Source organism: Phoxinus phoxinus (genome assembly GCF_949152265.1).
Source record: "Phoxinus phoxinus genome assembly, chromosome: 15".
Lineage (NCBI taxonomy): Eukaryota > Metazoa > Chordata > Actinopteri > Cypriniformes > Leuciscidae > Phoxinus > Phoxinus phoxinus.
Genome location: NC_136890.1, coordinates 32,728,738 through 32,751,992, shown reverse-complemented (window position 1 = coordinate 32,751,992; position 23,255 = coordinate 32,728,738). Strand labels below are relative to the sequence as shown.

General features: G+C 36.3%; 1 protein-coding gene across 1 annotated transcript in view; it reads left to right on the top strand.

The window, feature by feature from the left end:
* Positions 1–22,918, top strand: part of crb2b (crumbs cell polarity complex component 2b) — a 41,240-nt gene extending 18,322 nt beyond the window's left edge. The window contains exons 5-13 of the mRNA XM_079636544.1: positions 359–541; positions 615–728; positions 8,053–8,976; positions 9,604–10,157; positions 11,719–11,884; positions 13,997–14,864; positions 16,873–16,977; positions 18,212–18,338; positions 19,466–22,918. Coding sequence (XP_079492670.1) covers positions 359–541; positions 615–728; positions 8,053–8,976; positions 9,604–10,157; positions 11,719–11,884; positions 13,997–14,864; positions 16,873–16,977; positions 18,212–18,338; positions 19,466–19,687 — 3,263 coding nt within the window. The 3' untranslated portion in view covers positions 19,688–22,918. The remainder of the gene's footprint in view (positions 1–358; positions 542–614; positions 729–8,052; positions 8,977–9,603; positions 10,158–11,718; positions 11,885–13,996; positions 14,865–16,872; positions 16,978–18,211; positions 18,339–19,465) is intronic.
* Positions 22,919–23,255: the final 337 nt, after the last annotated feature.

Sequence of the window (23,255 nt, the reverse complement as noted above, 5' to 3'; positions counted from 1 at the left end):
ATTAGTTAGAAAACTTAAACTAAAAATAAAATAAAAATGGTTGTCTTGGCAAAAAACTGAAATAAGTTTAAGTTGAAGCTCTGAAATTATCAACTGGAAATAAATAATAAATACAATTGGAATAAAAATAAATGAAACCTAAATAGCAATATTTCAAGCACATAACGAAACTAAACTTAGCATGAGCACTAAAAAATTAGTGCTGTCAAAGAAATTAATTGCGATTAATCGCATCTCACACACTTGTATATATTTACAAACTTGACAGCACTACTAAAATATCAAATAAAAGCTAATTGAAATTTGAAAATATGAAGTATAAAGTCAGTTGTTGAGTTTCTTCTGTTGTTTATTTCAGGCTATGAAGGCGACAACTGTGAGGTTGACGTGAACGAGTGTGACGCGAGGCCGTGTGTGAATGGCGGTGAATGTTTCCAGCGATCCGACTCGAGACACTACAGAGTTCTGCCTGAACTGGACCAGGACTTCAGCTACGAGAGCGCGTCTGGATACCTGTGCCACTGTCTCGCTGGGTTCACTGGTGAGAAACACTGCTGACCGCTGCTCTCAGAGCATTAAACAGCATCAGTAACCGCAGCGTCTCTGTGTTTCAGGTGAAAACTGCTCAGTGAACGTCAACGAATGTGAGTCGGCACCGTGTGGAAACGGAGGAACCTGTGAAGATCTCGTCAATGCATTTCATTGCTGGTGTCCGCCGGGGTTTACAGGTGTGTGCGTCTCATCCTTATAACCCCTATTCTTTTCTGTAAAAACATCTAAATAATGCAAATATATCCAACTGCTAAATGCACAACATGGGCTCAAAAAATAGGCTTTTAAAAACTGTACCTATACACACAATTCACTGCAGTCTCCAGCTAAAATGAACACTAGTGCCAAGATTTTTTTAAATGTTTTTTTTATGCAGATCATCGATTAACAAAGACTTATTTTTTCACCTCAAATGACCTCAAAACACTTTTACCATAATGCATGATTTTCAAACAAGTGCATTTTGACATCATGTAACCAGCTCCGTATGAGTGGCTTTTCTGACTTTGTAAACTTGCTCGTACCGCTACCGCTACACTGCTGTACACAGCTACAAAAGATTTTCTACCTCAGTATTTTCCTCTTGTTTTCCAGCACAAATATCTAAACATCCTTAAATCAAGATACATTTACTTGAGAAGCAAAATGACTGAAGATAACTAATGTCTTTACACTTAAAGTCCCCCTGTAGTCAATCATTTTATCACTTAAAACTCATCTTTGATCACAAAAATTACATATTTAAACGTTTTTTCCTTGAATTTTTTTTATTCATGCCTTCAAATAGCTTGAATGTAACTCGACACCCTTGCCTCATTCAGTATAAGCGGTTCTATGAATATGCAAATGAGCCCCGCCTCCACTCACTCACTCACTCAGAGATCCACTGGTTGACGATCACACGTTGATCTGATTGGTTACAAGGTAGTGTGTGACGTCAGAAACACCAGCGATTTCAAACCGTGTTTTTGAGACTGTCTTTGGTTCACTGCAGTTTTTCAGAAATACTCAGCAATTCAAGACTTTTGAATTTACACATGGTCTTAAAGCGTATTAAAAACACCACATAGACACATAAACAACATTAAAAGCTGGATTTTCACCACTGGGGGACTTTAAAGAAAGAAAAAATGTCTGCTTTTCAGAAGAATCTGTTTTGCCTTTAAATGAATGTGATAGTTCACCCCAAAATTCACTTCAACAAATGAAGTGATACTAGATATTTAAAAAAAACATGATTTACTCTAATAAATGTAGGAGTAATACTGAAGAACTCTGTATAAACTCCCAACTCAGTTTTAATCACAGAGATCCAGTTTGAATCTGTGCTCAAAATCATAGACACGCTCCAACTTTAAGAAAACAAATGGTGTTGTAATAGTGTTTAGTGTGAAGCGAGGTGAGACGCTTACAGGAGAGCAGCTTAACACAGATGATCCTGAACAACAAACACCCACAGCTCGGACTAATAACTCCAGCATGCCGGATTTCTGTAGTCTAGTTTAGTTCAGTTCATTTCCAGCGCTCATTTTCCAGAGAAAATCCAACTCTGAGCTTGTAGCGTCACTTTTGGCCAGTGCTGTATATACTGGTGAAACTGGAAAAATGAGAATATGGTGCAAAAGTTCATTTATTTCAGCAATTCAACTTAAAAGGTGAAACTAATATTATATAGACTCATTACATGCAAAGTGAGATATTTCAAGCCTTTATTTGTTATAATTTTGATGATTATGCTTTACAGCTTATGAAAACCTCAACCTTTTTTTCAAAGGTTTTCAAGCCATAATCATTAAAATGATAAGAAATAAAGGCTTGAAATATCTCACTTTGCAGGTAATGAGTTTATATAATATATTAGTTTCACCTTTTAAGTTGAATTACTGAAATAAATGAACTTTTGCACGATATTCTAATTTTTCCAGTTTCACCAGTATAATGCGTATAGTTGTGTAGTGCGTCCAGGCATCCTGAAACCTTCCCACACGGACACACACTCAACCCACATGTCCAGTAATGAGTCGGTAGGCATTCCTGATGTCAGCACTGACAGGAGCCGGCTGGGAAGGGAGGGAATCTGTGGATTATTATCCCTCATCCCTCGCACTCACTCCGGGACGCTCCAGCCACGCTGCGTGTGCGTTTGTGCAAAACGGAAAAATACAGGGAAGCTGGAAAGAAAGGAGCGCTGAGAGAAGTAGGAAGAGATTGGATTGGAAACTGTCAGTTGTGTCAGTCTTTAGTGTTATTGAGGAGAGACTCCGGCGGGATGAGAGGACTGATACTGACAGTCATTTGCAGTGGGATGCTTCTCCTGACAGGTAAAGGGGCGTTCTGGAAGTCATGTGGGAATAAGCTCGGGACTCTCCTGTCCACGAAGAGCGACTGGTTCCTTACTTTGAAATTAAAGCAACACTAAAGAATATTTTTTTACCTTAAAATAATGTTTTCAAAATCGTTTCAGTCGTTCATCAAGTCGTAAACCCTAACGCTTAAAATAATTAACTGGTTTGAGTAGGACAAACTTAAATTAACTAATTAGTTCAGGCAAATTAACTTTTATGAGTATTTAGCACTTTCTTTTTCAAGTTCACAGAACTAATATATTTAAGTAAACTGAACTGATTCATTGTTTTGAGTTTTATGAAATTATTTCTTTTAATTTAGACGTACTTAAGTTTCACTGAAACGGCTGGGATGTCTATTTCCCAGCATGCTTTGCCGATGGCACTCGAAAGGGAGAGTAAATGCTAAAATTAGGAGTAATATAATGTTTTTTTGTACCAGACTAATGTTAAGTGGGATATTTAGTAGGCTAGTGATTAATGTTTTGTTATGCTAATTTAGAAGAATTTCTGTTAATGTTGGTTTTAGGATATTACCATCATGGTACCAACTATAAATAAAGAAACTGAAACTGGTGACGAGTGGTGCATGATCTTGATTTGAGAGCAAATAATAACTTTATGTTGTTGCCCTCATACAGCAAGTGCTTCTGTATAACACACTATTGCTAATATGTTAACAAATTAGTATGTTAGCAGATTAGCTTGTTAAATATAGCTAAGTTTTTACTAATAAAAGTGTTCACATCGGTAATGGTATGAATTAGTGTACTCAAACATTTCAAGTTAAGAACAATTCAAATGTATAAGTTAAAAACAAAAATCTGCTTGATTTTAAAAATCATAACTTAAAAAATTTGAGGCAATTGATTGACTTAAATGTTTTGAGTTTTGCTAACTTATTCGGGTTTACAGTGTGAACGGCACTTCTGCCTCCGCTTTGCGGTCCTATATCTGCTATAATCACACTATGTAAGTTTGCCAGATCGGGTCGCGTTTCTGAGGTTCTAATGAGACATAAGAAAAATGCACTTAATTCAGAGGAAAAACAAGCTTATTTTTCTGACCCCATTTAAAAAATAAAAATAAATAAACAAACTTAAACTTACTTATGATATATTTTTCAGAAAACAAGGCTTATCATGTGTCACTTTACATATTTGCACTGGATTACAAAACAAAAACACTGAGTGAGGATATCACTAGTTGCGGTGAACAGGAAGTTTCTTGTGCTTTTCAATTAATAACTAAAGTGCCTGAAAATCCAGAACACATTTTAATGTTTATGTATGATATTCATCATAAATTTAAAGCAACACTAAATAACTTTTCCTCTGCGGTCGTCCTACAGGTTGGAAGCGGAATTGTCCGTTACCGCTGTGGTAAATAATTTAGCCTCCCGCCGCTACTGTCGCACACACACTCGCTGTCTATGTGAAGAGTATGTTGCTTGATTTCATGAAAGTGATGTATTTATGATGTATTGCGACATCAGAAACGAAGAAAAACAAAATAATGACTATTGTAACGCATGACGTTAAGCAAGTCAAATTTGTAGTTTTCTTTAGAAAAATCTCTCCAGAAAACAAGACTCTTATTTTATGATATTTTGCACATCTTTATTATAATTTTTTAAAATATATTTCTGCAAGTGGGGGTCAGAAAAATAAACTTATTTTCCCTTTGCATTACATTTCTCTGAAAACAAGTCTATTATTTTATTGTATTGCATCTCAAGTAGTATCTTGATTTAAGAATTTAGCTGGAAAACTATACTGTAAAAAATACTGTACATGTCCGCTCTAGGTTTGTATTGTTCTAGTTTACTCTTGTAATTCAGTATTGTGGTGTTGCTAACATTGTTGGTTTCACAATATTAACTTGTTTTTTCCCCCTCATATATATGCATGATAAATTTAACTGTAGTGCAACTTTTTGCATAACATGCGCTAGAATTGAGTTATCAAGTCAGTTTCATTTGCTTTTCACAATACACATTGTTTCCAAGCAGCTTATCGAGATCTTATTTGCAAAATGTGTATTACAAGCAACTACTATAACTCTTTACAGTTTGCACTGACATGATTATAACTGTCAGGAATGCTTAATAACAGCCTCTCTAGTTTGGTCATATTTACAAGTACAGTATTATGATTATTCACAGCAGAAGTTAACCGTATATTAAACTAAACACACTAAATAAACTTCAGTTAAGTAGAAGCAACCGTTCCAACCATATGCTGGCATGCAAATCCTTTTACCAGATTACATTACTAAAAGGATTAAAGTAAATGCAATTAAAAGTCAATTTATTTGTTTTTATCTCACTGTGCTGTTAGTAATTGCAGTTGCTTCATAAGTTTCTGCTTATGATTGACATCGTCACTTGCATTTTTGTGGTTTGTTGGCTTTCACTCAAATTAAGTCTTATGTTTTCTTCATTTGATTGATATAATTAAAGTATAAACACTCACTTTCTAAGTCACGGGATCTTTAAAATCCGGGCATAAAAAGAGTGTTCATAGAGTTGCACAATTCATCAAAATAAAACTGGAATCATGATATGGCTTATTGCGATTGATAAATGTATGTGTTGCGTATTTCAAAAAGTGTTAGACATAATATTAGTACATTTTACGACAAAATATTAGAATAGTAATATTTTTTTATTTAGTATTATTGTATATTTTATGTAATATTATTATCAACAACAAAATAAAACTTAGTATATTGTTATTATATTGCTTAAATTTTTTCTTTTACATTTTACAGTGAATTATTACAATAGTAATAGTATTCATTTTTATAGTATTGCTGTTATTGTTATTATATGATCCACAATAATAATAATAAAATGTATTATCTTTTTATATTATCTTTATATTTTTATATTATATGATTTAAATACTTAATTTTTTACAATAGTAATATTTCTTATTTTTTTATTTAGTAGGCTATCATTTATTATTTTATTTATTATTATTATAGTACTATTTACGGTGGCCGAGAGGTGCAAAACAAATCACAATTATAAAAACAAAATAACAATTCAGAAAACAAAATAACAATTCAGTAAACAAAATAACAATTCAGAAAGCAAAATAACAATTCAGAAAGCAAAATAACAATTCAGAAACCACAAAAACAATTCAGAAACCACAAAAACAATTCAGAAAACAAAAGAACAATTCAGAAAACAAAATAGCAATTCAGAAAACAAAATAACAATTCAGAAAACAAAATAACAATTCAGAAAACAAAATAACAATTCAGAAAACACAAAAACAATTCAGAAAACAAAACGGAAAAGGTAGGTATATTTTGAAAATGGTATACGTATCGCTGATTGGACGAGACACCTGTCAATCAAGCAAGAACCAGAATCAAGCGATTACTGGAAGTACCGAAGGTAGAAAAGCGATTCGTTTTTGATATTTAATCAAATAAACGGTCAAATCATGTGTATTTTTTTTTTCAGTACCGCATTGTGTTTAATTTATTGTTTGATGAGATGTAATACAAATGCATAGATTCGGCTGATTCACACATGTACTTGAATGGTCCAGTGGCAGAACTTTTGCCAAGCGTGTCAGAGGTTCTGGGTTCTAATCCGCACTAAGCAGTATATATTTTTTTCTCATCAAAACCGATTGTTTATCAGTGGGTGTATATCAAGCAGTGACACGTTTTTGTGCATTATGTTTTGTGATTTCACCGGAACTAATGGAGTCTCTCCGCAACGGATTGAAGCGCGCGTCCGTGTAAAGACTGTGCGCGAGCCACAGCAGAACAGCGGCAACGAGCACTTTGATCTCTTGATTTCAACAACTCTTTTCAGCGCTAAATCGCCTCTTATTTAACAAATAGCTAGAGTGAACTGGAGATGTTTTATTTATTTTTATTGGTACATCCGTGCCGCGAGATGTTTCAAAAGTGGTGGGGACACAATCGACCCTGGAAAAAAGTGGTGGGGAGTCTGGGGACATGTCCCACCCGCCCCAACCCGCCCCAACCCGCAAATTACGCCTATGAATATATGTCTACTACCTCAGATTTAACGTTTGATCTGTACATCAGCATCAGGAAATAACATTATAATCTCGTTCACGGTAGAAGAAAGCTGCGTGCATGTACTAAAGTAACGGTACTGATCCACTTGTCCGAGACGAATCGCTTTTCTACCCTCGGTACTACCAGTAATCGCTTGATTCCGGTTCTTGCTTGATTGACAGGTGTCTTGTCCAATCAGCGATACGTATACCATTTTCAAAATATACCTACCTTTTCCGTTTTGTTTTCTGAATTGTTTTTGTGTTTTCTGAATTGTCATTTTGTTTTCTGAATTGTCGTTGTGTTTTCTGAATTGTTATTTTGTTTTCTGAATTGTTATTTTGTTTTTGGATTTGTTATTTTGTTTTTGGATTTGTTATTTTGTTTTTGGATTTGTTATTTTGTTTTCTGAATTGTTTTTGTGTTTTCTGAATTGTCATTTTGTTTTCTGAATTGTCGTTGTGTTTTCTGAATTGTTATTTTGTTTTCTGAATTGTTATTTTGTTTTTGGATTTATTATTTTGTTTTTATAATTGTGATTTGTTTTGCACCTCTCGGCCACCGTATTATATATTATTACCTATTATTATATTATCAACAACAACAGTAATAATACAATGTATGATTATATTTTTATATTATATTTGTTTTTATATTGTATTAAATACTCAATTTTTATATTATAGTGAAATATTACAATAGTAATAGTACTTAATACTATAATAATATTATTATAATATTAGCAAAAATAATAAAACATATTTTTATATTATATTTATATTTTTGTATTTGTATTATATTACATAAATACTTCATGTCTTTATATATTTTATGTATTATTATTATTATTATCAACACTTCTTCTTCTTCTTCTTCTTTATAGTCATATTGATACATAATCACAAAACTGTTGCCATATTGTGAGCAGAGCAAACCAGGACGCTATCAAGTGTGTATCATATGCACGCGAAAACTATTTTTGGCGTATAAATGGCGGGAGAAATAACATTCGTGGTATAAATGCACACTTTCATGAGAACAGTTTTGTAGAACAGTCCGTAAGCCTCACATGAGCTGTGTGTGTGTGTGTGTGATCCCCCTGCAGGTGTGGTGTGTGAGATTAACGTGGATGAGTGTGAGAGCGAGCCGTGTCGGAACGGTGGCCGGTGTGAGGATGGCATTAATGCCTACATGTGTTCCTGTCCTCGTCCTGCGCGGGACCAGATGCCCTGGGGCGGCCGAGACTGTGACGTGGCGCTGACCGGGTGTGTGAACGACCCCTGCCTGAACAGCGCCACCTGCTGGCCATCACTGCATGGAGAGGAGCATCGACACACCTGCATGTGTCCTTCTGGTTATCACGGGGACAGATGCGAAACCTCCACCACCTTCTCCATGACGGGTGGAGGTTATGTGGTCTTGGAGGATTCGCACGGGAACAGGAGTCGCCGGCACGCGGGACCACAAGCGCCGAGTGTCCAGATGAGGTTCAGGACGACTTTACCAGACGCTATACTCCTCTACCGGGGAACCCAAGAGCACTTCTTCACACTGGAGCTGAGTGCTGGGAATCTTCTCTCCAGAGCCGAATCTGGAGATTTAGGGCTTGCTGTGATGTTACCCGGGGGTTTCAGTGACGGCCTCTGGCATGAAGTCTCTGTCAGTGTGGATGAGCGACTCGTTCTGACCCTGATGTCAGAAAACAAGAGCGCTGAGGATGGAGGACACAACCAGCTTCTGTCCTTCCAGCCGAAGGGTTTGGAGAAAACACACCTCGGAGGCGTTCCTCCGGAGTTCCTCAACAACACGGCGTCCGGGACGGGATTCGTCGGGTGTTTGGAGGATCTGCGTGTAGATGGTCAGCTGGTGTTACCCAGAAGCCTCAGCTCTCAGCATGTGCAGATGGGCTGTGAGAGACGGGAACGCTGCCGTCCCGATCCCTGCTCTGAGCGAGGACACTGTGTGGATCTGTGGACCGACTACACGTGCCGATGCCACACGCCGTTTCATGGACACAACTGTTCAGAAGGTGAGCGGACTTTTTCAATAGCAGCTTGGCGTAATTAATTATTAAATTATGTGCCAATGATATGACTTTTATTTGTAAGCCTTAATTTGGTAAACCTTAATTTAAGCCTCATTTGATGCCTCTATTTAATTAATATATATACACACACACACGCACACACACGCACAACGACTTCATGACTCCAGAGCAAGTCTTGTAGTCTAAACAGCAAATCAATCCGCAGAAGTAGCAGTGATTCGCCTTCTGAGAATATAGTTCCCAGTGTGTATACGGTTAGAAGATGGCTGTGTCTCATGTGACTTTGTTATTTGTACACGCTGTGACTATACAAATCACAACATGTAAATAGGAAAATGTTAGCATTATTTTGTCACTTATTGGGAGCTGTATGCTAGCTGGAGCCATTTACCTCCAGTCTTTGTGCTAAGCTAGGCTAGCGGCGGGTGTGTCAGACAGAGTTACGACGGAGATGAGAAGGGTGTGTATGGACTTATCTAACTCTGGGGGATACGGGGAATAAGCTAAAGTCCTAAAAAATGTGGCGTGTTCCTTGTGTAGTGTGAACTAGGCATAAAGTAGGTCTTATCAACTATAAATTCTTGTTTTCTTATTTTTGTTTCCCGACAGAGCACTCTTCCTGGACGTTCAGCCACGAGCGCAACAGAAGCTTCGCGGCGTTCCCCATCCTCCAGAAGCACGACTCAAACCTGAGCGTGTCGCTGTGGCTGAGATCACGTCACCCAGACGGCCTGCTCCTCCAGCTCCAGCGTGAGAATCAAGCTTACTTCACTCTTTTTCTGAAGAATGGCTCAGTATACATCGCGATATACAACTCCATCATAAAGGCGTCCAGATTCCTAACCGACGGGAAGAAGGTCTTTGTTGCGATTCAAAAATATCCCGGTGTTATAGTGTTTAATGAAACGCAGCAGATTTCTGCCAGTCATGTGGATTTTGAGGTGGAGGCGGGAGATGTGGCGTATCTCGGTGGGCTTCCCGAAGGAGAAAACGCTGTACAGTGGGGCGGATATTTCAAGGGTTGTTTGCAGGACGTCCGGATAGACGACACACAACTGTTCATGTACTCGGGGAGCATCAGCCAGAAACCACAGCATTCAAGCTACTTACCCAGAAACTCATCTAATGTGCTGGAGGGTTGTGTGGGCGACCAGACGTGTAAGGTGAGACACTACCGTTCAAAAGTTTGGGATCAGTTTAAAGAAATTAATACTTTTATTCATCAAGGTTCATCAGGTTCATCAGTTAAATGAATCAAAAGTGACATTAAAGACATTTATAATGTTACAAAAGATTGTATAAGCTTTAAATTTAATGAAGTGGAAAGAGAAAAACACTGCTAGCATTAATTAACATGTTTTAAGACATCGCTAGCATGAATTAGCACATTGCTGGCATGTTTTAGTACATTGCTAACATGAATTAGCATAATGCTAACATGTTTTAGTGCATTGTTAGCATGAATTAGCATACTACTCAAATGTTTTATTACATTGCTAACATGAATTAGAACATTGCTAGCATGTTTTAGTGTATTGTTAACATGAATTAGCATATTGCTAACATGTTTTAGTGCATTGCTAGCATGAATTAGCACATTGCTAGTATGTTTTAAACATTGCTAACATGAATTAGCACATTGCTAGCATTTTTAGTACATTGCTAACATGAATTAGCATATTGCTAACATGTTTTAGTGCATTGCTAGCATGAATTAGCACATTGCTAGGATGTTTTAGTACATTGCTAACATGAATTAGCACATTGCTAGCATGTTTTAGTACATTGTTAACATGAATTAGCTTATTGTTAACATGTTTTAGTGCATTGATAGCATGCATTAACATATTGCTAGCCTGTTTAAACATATTTCTAGCATTAATCAGCACATTTCTAATTTAATTAACATGTTGTTAACATGTTTTAACACAATTTAACAAGAATTAGAATGTTTTTAGCAGATTGCTATCATGAATCAGCATGTTGCTAACATGTTGCTAACATGAATTAGGACATTGCTAGCATAAATTAGTATGTTTTGGCACAGTGCCAACATGAATTAGCATGTTTTGGCACATTGCAATTAGCATGTTAGCATGGTTAAGACGTTGCATGATTTAGCATTTTAGTAGCATAAATTAGCATGTTGGTTACATGTTTTATCACATTTGTTGGCACAGCCATTTTCGTGAATTATAACCGGTTATTTTACTAAAATATACGGAGTAAAAAACACACAGACATCACTCGGTATTCTGTTAGACCGGAACCACATTTATTTACATATATCCATTTATGGATAGCAGGTCACATACACGTGACATGAGCAGTATGAGGGCACACATCACAAACTTCAACACCCCCACTTGTTCTCATACTATGCAGTTTTCAACATCGATAATAATCATAAATGTTTCTTGAGCAGCAAATCATCATATTACACTGATTTCTGAAGGATCATGTGACACTGAAGACTGGAGTAATGATGCTGAAAATTCAGCTTTGATCACAGGAATAAATTACACTTTATATTTTAACCATAGAAACAACTTTTTAAAACTGTAATATTTCACTTTTTCTGTTTTTTTTTGATCACATAAATGCAGCCTTGGTGAGCAGAAGAGACTTTTTTCAAAAACAAATCTTTCCTACAGTAGTAACTTCTGCTGAGAGTGTTAAACGCTGTTCTGCTGTTCGTCTGGACGTCACACATTGTGTTTGCAGATGAAGCCGTGTGAGAACGGAGGGAAATGCGGGATCGCCTGGAACGACTTTGTGTGCTTATGTCCGCTGAACTACTCCGGGAAGACGTGTGCCACGCGTGTGTGGTGTGCGAGTGGTCCGTGTGACTCCGGCACTCGGTGTGTGGATCTGCCGGATGGTTATGAGTGTGAGTATCTGACTGACTGAGCTTCATTCAAAACAGAAAACTAATCTCAGACGAAACATTTAAAGGATTAGTTCACTTTTAAAAAAACGTTTGCTGATAATTTACTCACCCCGATGTCATCCAAGATGTCCATGTCTTTCTTTCTTCAGTCGAAAAGAAATTAAGGTTTTGATGAAAACATTTCTCCATATAATGGACTTCACTGGGGATCCAAACGGTTCAAGGTCCAGATGACAGTGTCAGCGCCGCTTCAACGGGCTTTAAACGACACCAGACGATGAATACGGCTCTTATCTAGCGAAACGCTCGCTCATTTCAATACGCAATACATCAATACGCAATTACGTTGAAAAGGTCACGCTTCACGAGTCAGTGTTTACAGATGTGCGGAAGGAGGACCATACACACATATTCAAATGTCTTTGTGTCAGTTTATCGTTTAAAGCGGCACTCTGTAACTCTAGCCACCGCTTTGCTGATTTTCTCAACGAGCTCCCCCTACAGCTGCGCTGCGTATATTTTTCACATCACTGTCGTAAAGTCACTTGCGGCGCGCCGGCGCCCTCCTCCCCCTTTCTACCGCTGCTCATGTGCTTTTGTTATGGTCGGAGCCGGTGTGGTGAACAAATGAGTCCCAGACGCACCAACTTTATCGTGTGGAGCTATGTCTACCGAGGTGGGTAATACATATTACACAGTATCATAAAACAGTTCGTGTTTCTCGTTCGTTCTCGCTCGTTCTCGCTTCTCACGAGACTTCCTATTTTCAACTTACCGGGACGTTAGTCCCAATGTTGCAAGGCTGGTTTTCCGCCTGGGAACTCTGGGGGGAGCGGGGAAAGTAACCAGTCTCACCAGAACAGATTATTTAACCATCCAAATGATTTCTAAACGGATTTATTAAGCGGAAAAAGTTACCAAGTGCACCTTTAAAATGCCCATTGCGTGTGCGTATCCTGGTGTTGTAATATTAAAAAGCCTAAAAGAAAATTTTCGTCAGGACAGAAATGTTTTACTTTTCATAGAAGCGTGACCTTTTCAACGTAATTGCGTATTACGTGACTTCACGAACGCGCATCACAGAACAGAGCAAGGCGAGCGTTTGTGCTTATAAAACTTAAACTTTTTTATTTATTTTTGAAATGACGATGGTTTCGCTAGATAAGACCCGTATTCATCGTCTGGTGTCGTTTAAAGCCCTTTGAAGCGGCGCTGACACTGTCATCTGGACCTTGAACCGTTTGGATCCCAGTGAAGTCCATTATATGGAGAAATGTGTTCATCAAAAACCTTCATTTCTTTTCGACTGAAGAAAGAAAGACATGGACATCTTTGATGACATCGGGGTGAGTAAATTATCAGCAAAAGTTTTTTAAAAGTGAACTAATCCTTTAACCCTTATATAATGTTTCAGGACAGTTTGAGCCGCAGTGCATTTTTTGAGTTTGTCGAAAAATCTGGTTACCATAGTGTGTTTTCCTTGAAATCTTCTTGAACTTGACCCATACATTTAGTGGTTAAATGCACAGACCCAATAATACTAAAAAATAATGTATTTTGTTATGTTTCTCAATATTTATGCATTTTGCAGACACTTTTATTTCAAGAAATGTATGTGCATTGAAGGTACTTTTTTTTTCAGTTCAGCAGTTTTTCCACTCAAACCGAACCCGTGATCTTGGCGTTTCTAATGCAATGCTCTAATGTTAGAACATCAGGAAAGCACATTTTTTTTACAATAAAAAAGAATATTCCAATTGGATTCAAATCAGCGAGATTAATTTATTTCTTCTTCTGAACACAAAGGAAGATATTTTGAAGAATGTCGGTAACCAAACAGTTAACTGGTCCCATTGACTTCCATAATATATATTTTTTTCCTACTATGGAAGTCAATGGGACCAGTTAACCGTCTGGTTACTGACATTTTTCAAAATATCTTCCTTTGTGTTCAGCAGAAGAAAGAAATTCATACAGGTTTGAAACAACATGAGGGCGAGTAAATGATGACAGAATATTCATTTTAAAGTGAACTATCCCTTTAAATGATTGACATTTCCAGTGTACATCAAGTAAATAATTGAATTAATAATACACTCCTCCTCACTCCAGGTTTAGCCAACGCCACATTCGAGAGCAATGCTCTGAGGTTCAGTGCCAACGGCTCCCTGATGTTCCCGGTGAGGCGGATCTCCATGGATCTGCGGACGCGTGAGGAGAACGGGACGCTGTTGCGCGCCTCGGGCCGGCTGGACTTCTTCTGCATGGGGCTTCTGAACTCCTCGCTGATCGTGAAGTTTCGTGAGGGTAACAGTCTGGACGTGCACGCGTTCACCAGCGACGTCGTGGTTTCGGACGGAGAATGGCACCATGTGTTCCTCTACACATCCATCTCGAGGAACTCGGCGTCCCGCTGGATCCTGGACGTGGACGGCCGGATGTCGGGATCCAGTCTGGCGTCGTCTGGCAGCTCGGACTTCTTCAACTTCTCCACCGTGTGGCTGGCGGAGAACTACACCGGCTGTTTGGGAGAGGTGCGGATCGGTGGGGTTTATTTACCGTTTTCCGGACCCCTGGAGGACGAGGCGCCGCAGACGTCCCAGTTCATCCGAGTTGGTGGGACGGAGCCTCAGCTGGGATGCTCCGGCTCCCGCGTGTGTGTTTCCGAGCCTTGCCTGAACAACGGCTCCTGCGCGGATCTCTTCAATCGCTTCGCCTGCGCGTGTGTCCCGGGATGGACGGGCGAACGCTGCCAGGAGAACGTGGACGAGTGTGTCCAACAGCCCTGTGTGCTCGGCGTGTGCCGGGATCTGCCCGGGGACTATGAGTGCGAGTGTCCCGATGGATACGCCGGGAAGAACTGCCAGGAGGAGCTGGACTGGTGCCAGAAGCATCGCTGTGAGAACGGAGGCTCGTGTGTGAACATCGTCCTGGGACACACCTGCGCCTGTACACCGGCTCACACAGGCCCGTCCTGCCAGTGAGTGATCTCTGCAGGTCCTGGGGCCATCTGCAGAAACATGGCCACATGTTAACAGTGTCTAGCATGACCCACTAGCAGTTAGTCTGGGGCAGTCAGTCTTCCTTTTCCCAATCAAATTAGGCCAATCTACGTTTTTTTTTAATGTAACTGATTTTAAAAACTATGAACTATGAGCTATAAAGAACATTTTTTTAAGACTAACGTGTTAGACTGTCTTAGAGGTTTATGCAACTGGCCCCTGATCTTTGAATGCTTACTTGTTTAGCTTGACACTTGGCTGATGCATATATATATATATTGAAAGAAGTATGGCTGTAAACGATTAGTCGCGAATAATCAAATCCAAAATAAAAGTAAAAATAATTATTTTGTATATATAAATACACACACATGCATGTATATATTTGAGAAATATTTGCATTTATATACTGCATATATATTTTTATATGGTTTATATTATATATAAATATAACAATTTTATATATAAATAAAAAAAATTCTTAAATATATACTGTACATGCATGTGTGTGTATTTATATATACAAAATAATTATTTTTACTTTTATTTTGGATTTGATTATTCGCGTTTAATCGTTTACAGCCCTAGAAAGAAGTCTCTTCTGCTCAAGAAATACAGTAAAAACAGTAATATTGTGAAATATTATTACAATTTTAAATAGCAGTTTTCTATGTGAATATATAGTAAAGTATAATTTATTCCGGTGATCAAATCTGAATTTTCAGCATCATTACTCCAGTCTTCGGTGTCACATGATCCTTCAGAAATCATATGATGATTTGCTGCTTCTTCTTATAGTTCTTATTAATATTTTGAATGTAGTTTTTATTTTTTATATCTTCCATTTAATTTTGCGGTTACACTTTACAATAAGGTTCGTTAGTTAACATCAGTTAACTACATTAGTTAACATGAACTAATAATGAACTGCACATATACAGCATTTATTAATCTTTGTTCATGTTAATTTCAACATTTACTAATACTTTATTAAAATCTTGTTAACATTAGTTAATGCACTGTGAACTAACATGAACAAACAATGAACAGCTTTATTTCTATTAACTAACGTTAACAAAGATGAACAGATACAGTAACAAATGTATTGCTCATGATTAGTTAATGTTAGTTAACACATTAACTAATGAACCTTATTGTAAAGTGTTACCAATTTTACTTTTAGTTACATTTTAGTCATTTTATTATTTAGTCATTTTTATAAAAAAAATATAACACAAATGAAGATATTTAAAAAGAACATTTGGACTAAACCGCTCGATCAAGATTAGTTTTACAATCTCTCTGTAAGGGAAACTGGTCACTTTAGCTCAAAAGGGAATTATTAATTCATTTTATAGGGAATTTTGACATAATCACTTATTTTACGGCCGAACAAATTAATCGTCCTGCGCATTCTCAATTCAAGATCTTGAGCAAACATTGATGGACCTTTGATGGCTTACAGCTTATGAAAACCCCAAATTCAAAATTTGAATATTGTGAAAAGGTTTTCAAGCCATAATCATCAAAATGATAACAAATAAAGGCTTGAAATATCTCACTTTGCATGTAATGAGTCTATATAATATATTAGTTTCACCTTTTAAGTTGAATTACTGAAATAAATGAACTTTTGCACCATATTCAAATTTTTCCAGTTTCACTATAACATAGAAACACAATAATCACTGCAATAATGTCTGAACATAGACTCTTAAGCATTTGCCTATTTAAATCTAAACAGCGACTTGAATAATAACCCTGTTAGCGAGGTTTGAGAAGTCGTTACTCTATAACTAACACTGCTGGAGAAACTTCAAGTTTGCTTTGAAGATTTGAGCCGAATTGGGAACCATTTGATCCATATTCAAAGAAAAGGCCCCTGGTCTGATTGAGTTTAATATCTATAAAGCCTTGTTGTATTTTCACATTATGGATTATGCCATTTGTTTTATTGATCATTGATAATTGAGTGTGTGTCGTCAGATGGCGTCGCTGTGATGTGGACTCAGACTGTGAGAACGGAGGCGTTTGCACTGAGGGATCGTGGGGAAGAAACTGTACCTGCAGACCAGGCTTCAGCGGAGACAGGTGAGATCTGAGACCACACACACACACACACACACACACACACACACACACACACACACACACACACACACACACACACACACACACACACACACACACACACACACACACACACACACACACACACACACACACACACACACACACACACACACACACACACACACACACACACACACACACTCGTCATGTGGGGATTATTACGCCTAATCGACTTAAGGGTTACTAAACTAAAACCTGTCCCTGGATCAACACTCCTTTAGATGTATTCAAGGGACTAGGGATGTAATATTGACAGCAAAGCAGTGCTATTCAAATGTTACTTATAGTATTGAATTTGCTTCATAATCGATGTATACTGTATATTGCAGCATTGTCACTGTTAATGAACTGAATTAATCTCGACACTGTTATCTTCTCTAGAGCTGCTGAATTGAGTTTATTTCATAAATGATAAACTTTGGCACATTATTGATGTTCAACTTATTGAGCAGAATAATGACACTATTGTCTTCTGTAGAGATGAAATTGAATCCGTTTTATAATTAAAAAAATAATTTCGCAACATTAATTTAGTTAATTGCCTATTTGCACCAATCTGTATTGTATAAATACATGTGATTTGTCTATTCATTCATATTTTTTGAAATTGAATTGAATTGAATTGAATTTTTTATTTTATTCTTTTTTATGTATTTCTATTTAGCTTTTATTTATTTTTACTAAGTTTTGATCATTTTAGTACTTCAACTTCAACTTATTCATTTTTTTATCTCATTTATAGTCATTTATTTTATTTTATTCTTTTTTTCACATCATAATATTTATATTTAGCTTTAATCTATTTTTATTTCAGTTTTAGTTTTTGTATATTAATTACTTCAACTTATTTCAGTTTATAGGCAGAAACGACTTTTAATACTTTTCATTTTAGTATCACTAACACTGCAACAGAGGATGTTTATTCAGAAACAAATCATTCTTATACAGGCAAAATATTGAACTCAGATTCACACACACACATGGACGGTCCACTTTGCTCTGTATTGCAAGATATAAATGGAGAGCAGCATCTTTGTTTACTCTGCATCTTCAGGTTTTATAAGTGTACTGGGAGAACAAGTTGCTTTAACTTTGATTAGTCATTTTAATGGTGGTATCTTTTAATGTAGATATACAATTCTTGGCACACATGTGTAAACTATAGTTAGACTGAGGACTTTCTGTTTTCCAGATGTGAAGTGGATATAGATGAATGTGAGTCGGACCCGTGTCTTAATGGAGGCACGTGTGTGAACGGAGCCAATCACTACCTCTGTGAGTGTGTGTCGGACGTCAGCGGAGAAAACTGTGAGAACACGGTGAGATCTTGCTTCTCTTGGATTCGTTTTTTGGATTAGTTCTTTTTTCTCGTTAATATATCCATACCTAATTAATTTAAATCTTGGAACTTATACAATTTAACAACAATTTATTAAAAGTTTAACAAAAATTATTATTTTAGGGCTCTATGATATCTGTTTTATTTTTTCCCAAAATTAAATTGTTCTGTTCAATTAGCCTATATCTGGATTCAATTTCATTTTAATAGATAAATTTTTTTTTTTTTTTTTAAGTTTTAGTAATTAAATTTTTAGGGCCTCTATGCAATTTTTTCCAAAATATTTGTTTTCCCCTTTGAAATAATTTTTTTTCTGTATTCTGTTTTATTTAAAAATAATAATAATTTTAACCATCAAAAACCATGTCTAATTAATTGAAATCATGAAATTAATTAAAATTTAAACAGAAATACAATTTTAAGAGCCCTATGAAATCCCTTTAATTTTTTTCCAAATTCCGTTTTTTTTGTGTTTAAATTTTGAATTGAAGTAAAATTTTAGCAATCAAAAAGCATGTCTAATTAAACGAAATCATTGAACTTATACAATTTAACAGCAATATATTAAAAGTTTAACAAAATTGTAATTTTTAGGGCCCTATGAAATAAATGTTTTTTTTGTTCCAAATTAAACATTTTCTCGGTTAATTTTTTTTCTGTTTTCTGTTTTCATTTTTCGGCATTACATTTTAATGGTTGTAATTAAAATCCATAGTAGTAACGTACAGTATGCCGTTTAACAGCACTTTAATAAAAGTTTAACAAAAATGTATTTTTTTAGGAAAAGTTTAACAAAAAATTATTTATATTTATTTATTTTTCAAAAGTTTTCCATTTGAGTTTTTCTTGATTTTGTTTTAATTGAGTAATTACACTTTAAGTTTAAATAAAAATGAATCAAACAGCATATCTAATCAATTGAATTCATAAAAGTTTAACAATTTAATATCATATTAAAAATATTTACAATAATAGGGCCATAAGAAATATTGAATTTTTTCAAAAAATTAGTTTTTACTTTAAATTTTATTTTTATGTGTGGACTCATCCACATGTTCTGCAACGAGTGAATCCCAGGGCTCTGATGTTCTCCCTGTGGTCCTGTAGAAGCAGCTGCAGAAGGAGCGTGTGCCGTGGCTGCTGGTGGCCGTCCCGCTGGCGTGTCTCGCTGTCCTGCTGGGAGCACTGGGATTGGTTTGTCTGGTTCTCACCACCCGGAAGAAACGCCAGTCTGAGGGAACATACAGTCCCAGTCAACAGGAGGTCGCCGGAGCTCGGCTGGAGATGGGCAGCGTGCTGAAGGTGCCTCCAGAAGAAAGACTCATCTGACACACGTCTAACCCTGTCATCGGGACGTTTGAACGAGGCAAAGCCAGCAGCAGTGGCTTTAATGTGTCGAGGCACGTGAGCGAAGCTTCCTGTGCCTTCAGTGGAGGGATAGTGGAGAAGAACCTGGCGTTCTCCATGAAAAAGACAGCAGTGGACTTCTGTACTTCAGCTCGGGACGTTTGGATCTACAGCCAATGTGCACGGCAAAAAAAAGTGTGCACGTTTTTTTTCTTGGTTTCCACTACAAATTCCTAACTTGAGGAGCAAAATTACTTTTTTACTGAAAAATTGATCAAAATTAAGTTATTTCATGCTTAAATCAAGAAAAATATCTCAATAATCTTGTTTTAGGGTTTGGACGGTCATGAAAAATCTGGCAAAGTCAGATAGATTTTTAAAATAGCTTTCCAGATTTCCAGGCCTGGAAAAGTTTTGGAAAAACAAACAAACCCACAAAGTTATATTTTACATGAATACATAGACTTTCGTGGAATTTTAGGTCATGAATATTTACCTCAAAAGTCATGGAAAAGATTGTTGAGCACAAACTCAATTTATTTTGATGGTTTTCTTCAGAAAGCAAGACTTCAAATCTAAGTCATTTTGCTTCTTAAGTTGATGTACTGTATCTTGATTTTAAAAAATCTAATTTGTTTTGTATAAACTGCAGAAATATAAACGGAGACCACTTTCCATCTATAGAATCATAGTTTTCAGACTGAAAACAGGCCTGTCAATCATCTAAGTCAAGCCACTAAAACTTCGATTATCTCTCTAAAGCAGAAACACAAAGCCGTGAACAAACTGCAGGTTTTGGGCTCTTGCGCTCCATGTACAGCACAGCACCTTCCTCACTAAAGACAGCGGGACAATCTAAAACAAGTGCTTACCGTGTCCTAAGACTGTGATTTTAAAAGATCAAAGTCAATATACACGTTATTGATGATACATTCAATTAAATATGCTTAACATGCATTGTGTTCATATTCTGGGTTTATCTGTACATTGTATGTTTTATTAACAAGGTGTATACTGGGTGTTCATCTGTTGGCTTATATGCGACCCTGGACCACAAAACCAGTCACATGGGTCAACTTTTTTGAAATTGAGATGTATACATCATATGGAAGCTGAATACATAATCTCTCCATTGATGTGTGGTTTGTTAGGATAGGACAATATTTGGTCGAGACACAACTATTGAAAATCTGGAATCTGAGGAGCAAAAAAATCTAAACATTGAGAAAATCTCCTTTAAAGTTGTGCATTTATGTTCACGATTGTGCTGCATTCACTCACAAAATACATGTTTTATATATTTACGGTAGGACATTTACTAAATATCTTCATGGAACATGATCTTTACTTAATATCCTAATGATTTTTGGCATAAAAGAAAAATCTATAATTTTGGTCCATGTTGGCTGTTGCCACAAATGTGCGACTCGTGATGGTTTTGTGATCCAGTGTCTCATAGAATGCATCGTCAATATCAATCAAGGTCTTTTAATATCACTGTCTTACTACATTAGCACTAGTACCAGGTAAAAATAACATTACATGAAAACTATGAAAAATGCGGCAATAATTCAGAGCTTTGGGCTTTTAGAGACGGCAACGAAGGCTCTTGACTTTCAAGAAGACGATGTGTGTGTGTGTTTGTGATGTGTGTTAATGCCAGATGTTTGTGTTATGCTGAGTTTCTGTGAATGATGAGAACTACAGCGGTGTCGTGTTTCACAGCGTCAGGGTTTCACTCAGACTTGTATACAGTGTAGCTTGAGGAGAAAGGTGTAAATACACTGTTATTGGGAAAAATGCTTTTCTTACTTAGTATTTTTGTCTGGTTTCCAGTCCAAATATCAAACATTTCTTAAATCAAGATCCATTTACTAAAGTAGTAAAATGACATAAGTAATAAAAAATTAAGTGAGTTGATGCTTTAAAAAAAGCTAAATTATCTGCCAATGGGGTAAGAAAAATAATCTTGTTTCTGTTTGAATTAAGATGATTTTTCTTTACCCCATTGGCAGATCATTTAGCTTTTTTTAAGCATCAACTCAATTTCTATTAATACCACCAGAAAACAGGACATAATATCTTATGATCGGAAACAAGACAAAAATACTCAGTAAGAAAAGCATTTTTTGCAGTGTAAATGTGGCCATCGGTTAATATTTTTCTTGTATAATGAAAAGCATCTATTTATAATTACATGATATCATTGAAAATGAGACCCAAATACTAAAGCTAAAATGCTATATTTTATTAATGATTGTAAAGAAGAGAAAGATATTTTAAACAAAGTCAACGCATAGCAGTTTGTATGTCAAATGTTTTATATAATATCAAAATTGGTTGAAGCATACACTGTGTGCCATGCTAATTTACCCCGAATTTTGTTTCCAGAATCCACTTTTTTCCTCTTCATTTCCGTTAGCAAGATTGTTATGAGATGTTTTGTGCTACACTGGACTGATGTTAGAGAAGTTGGTTGTTCTGTACACACACGGTCAGTATTTGGGTTAATATCCACTGGATTGACAGATACAGTATTCTGTGTTTCTCTGCTGTATTACTGTGAGATGTGATGACTGTATTTGTATAATTTTTTATATTATGTCGTGTCATTTACTGTTTCTTTACTTGATGTGCATTTTTAAATCTATGATGAAACCATAATTAATGTGACATTACTGAATGTTTGAGTGGCTGAAAACACACATCATCAAATTAAAATATATTTTATGTCATTTTATTACATGAACCATCCATCCACAAACGCAGCTGAGCTCATTACCTTTTAATTTTTTGCTATATTAAATTTGATAATTTTTCAGTCAAACTGTGATCCTTAATGTATGAAGGGAATAAGTAAAACTGTGCAATAATAAGGTTCTATTAATTAAATTAATGTTGGTTGATTGGCAGAGAGCAATAGAAGTATTTATTCACCTTTGTTAATGTTAGTTAATAACAATACAGCTGATCATTGCTAGTTCATGTCAGCTCAAGTCCATTAAATATTATCAGATACAACTTTTGATTGTAATTATGTATTATTAAATGTTGAGTTTTACCAACTATCTCCACACATGTGATAATGAATCACACAGAGCATTCCAGAGAAACTCCCTTAGACGAAGAAAACATTTGACACCCATCAACTCATTATTGGCCATTTTACAAATTAAAAGACGTGTTTTCATTTTATATCATAAACCATGAAGACAATATATGCTGAAGTTTGAAGTCATTAAATAAATAAAAAAGTGATTCTTAAAGCCATTTTCACACCAAGAACGATAACTACGTATGAAATCGTTCAGTTTATTCTAAGATGTTTATTATTTTGTCGTTTCTTTCGCTTTACATGCTTGCGCTCTTTCAAGCAGGATGGATTCTGATTGACATTACTCACATATATTACACTACTCACTTACATCACAATACTCACTCACTACTCACTTATATTACACTACTCACTTACATCACAATACTCACTCACTACTCACTTATATTACACTACTCACTTACATCACAATACTCACTCACTACTCACTTATAT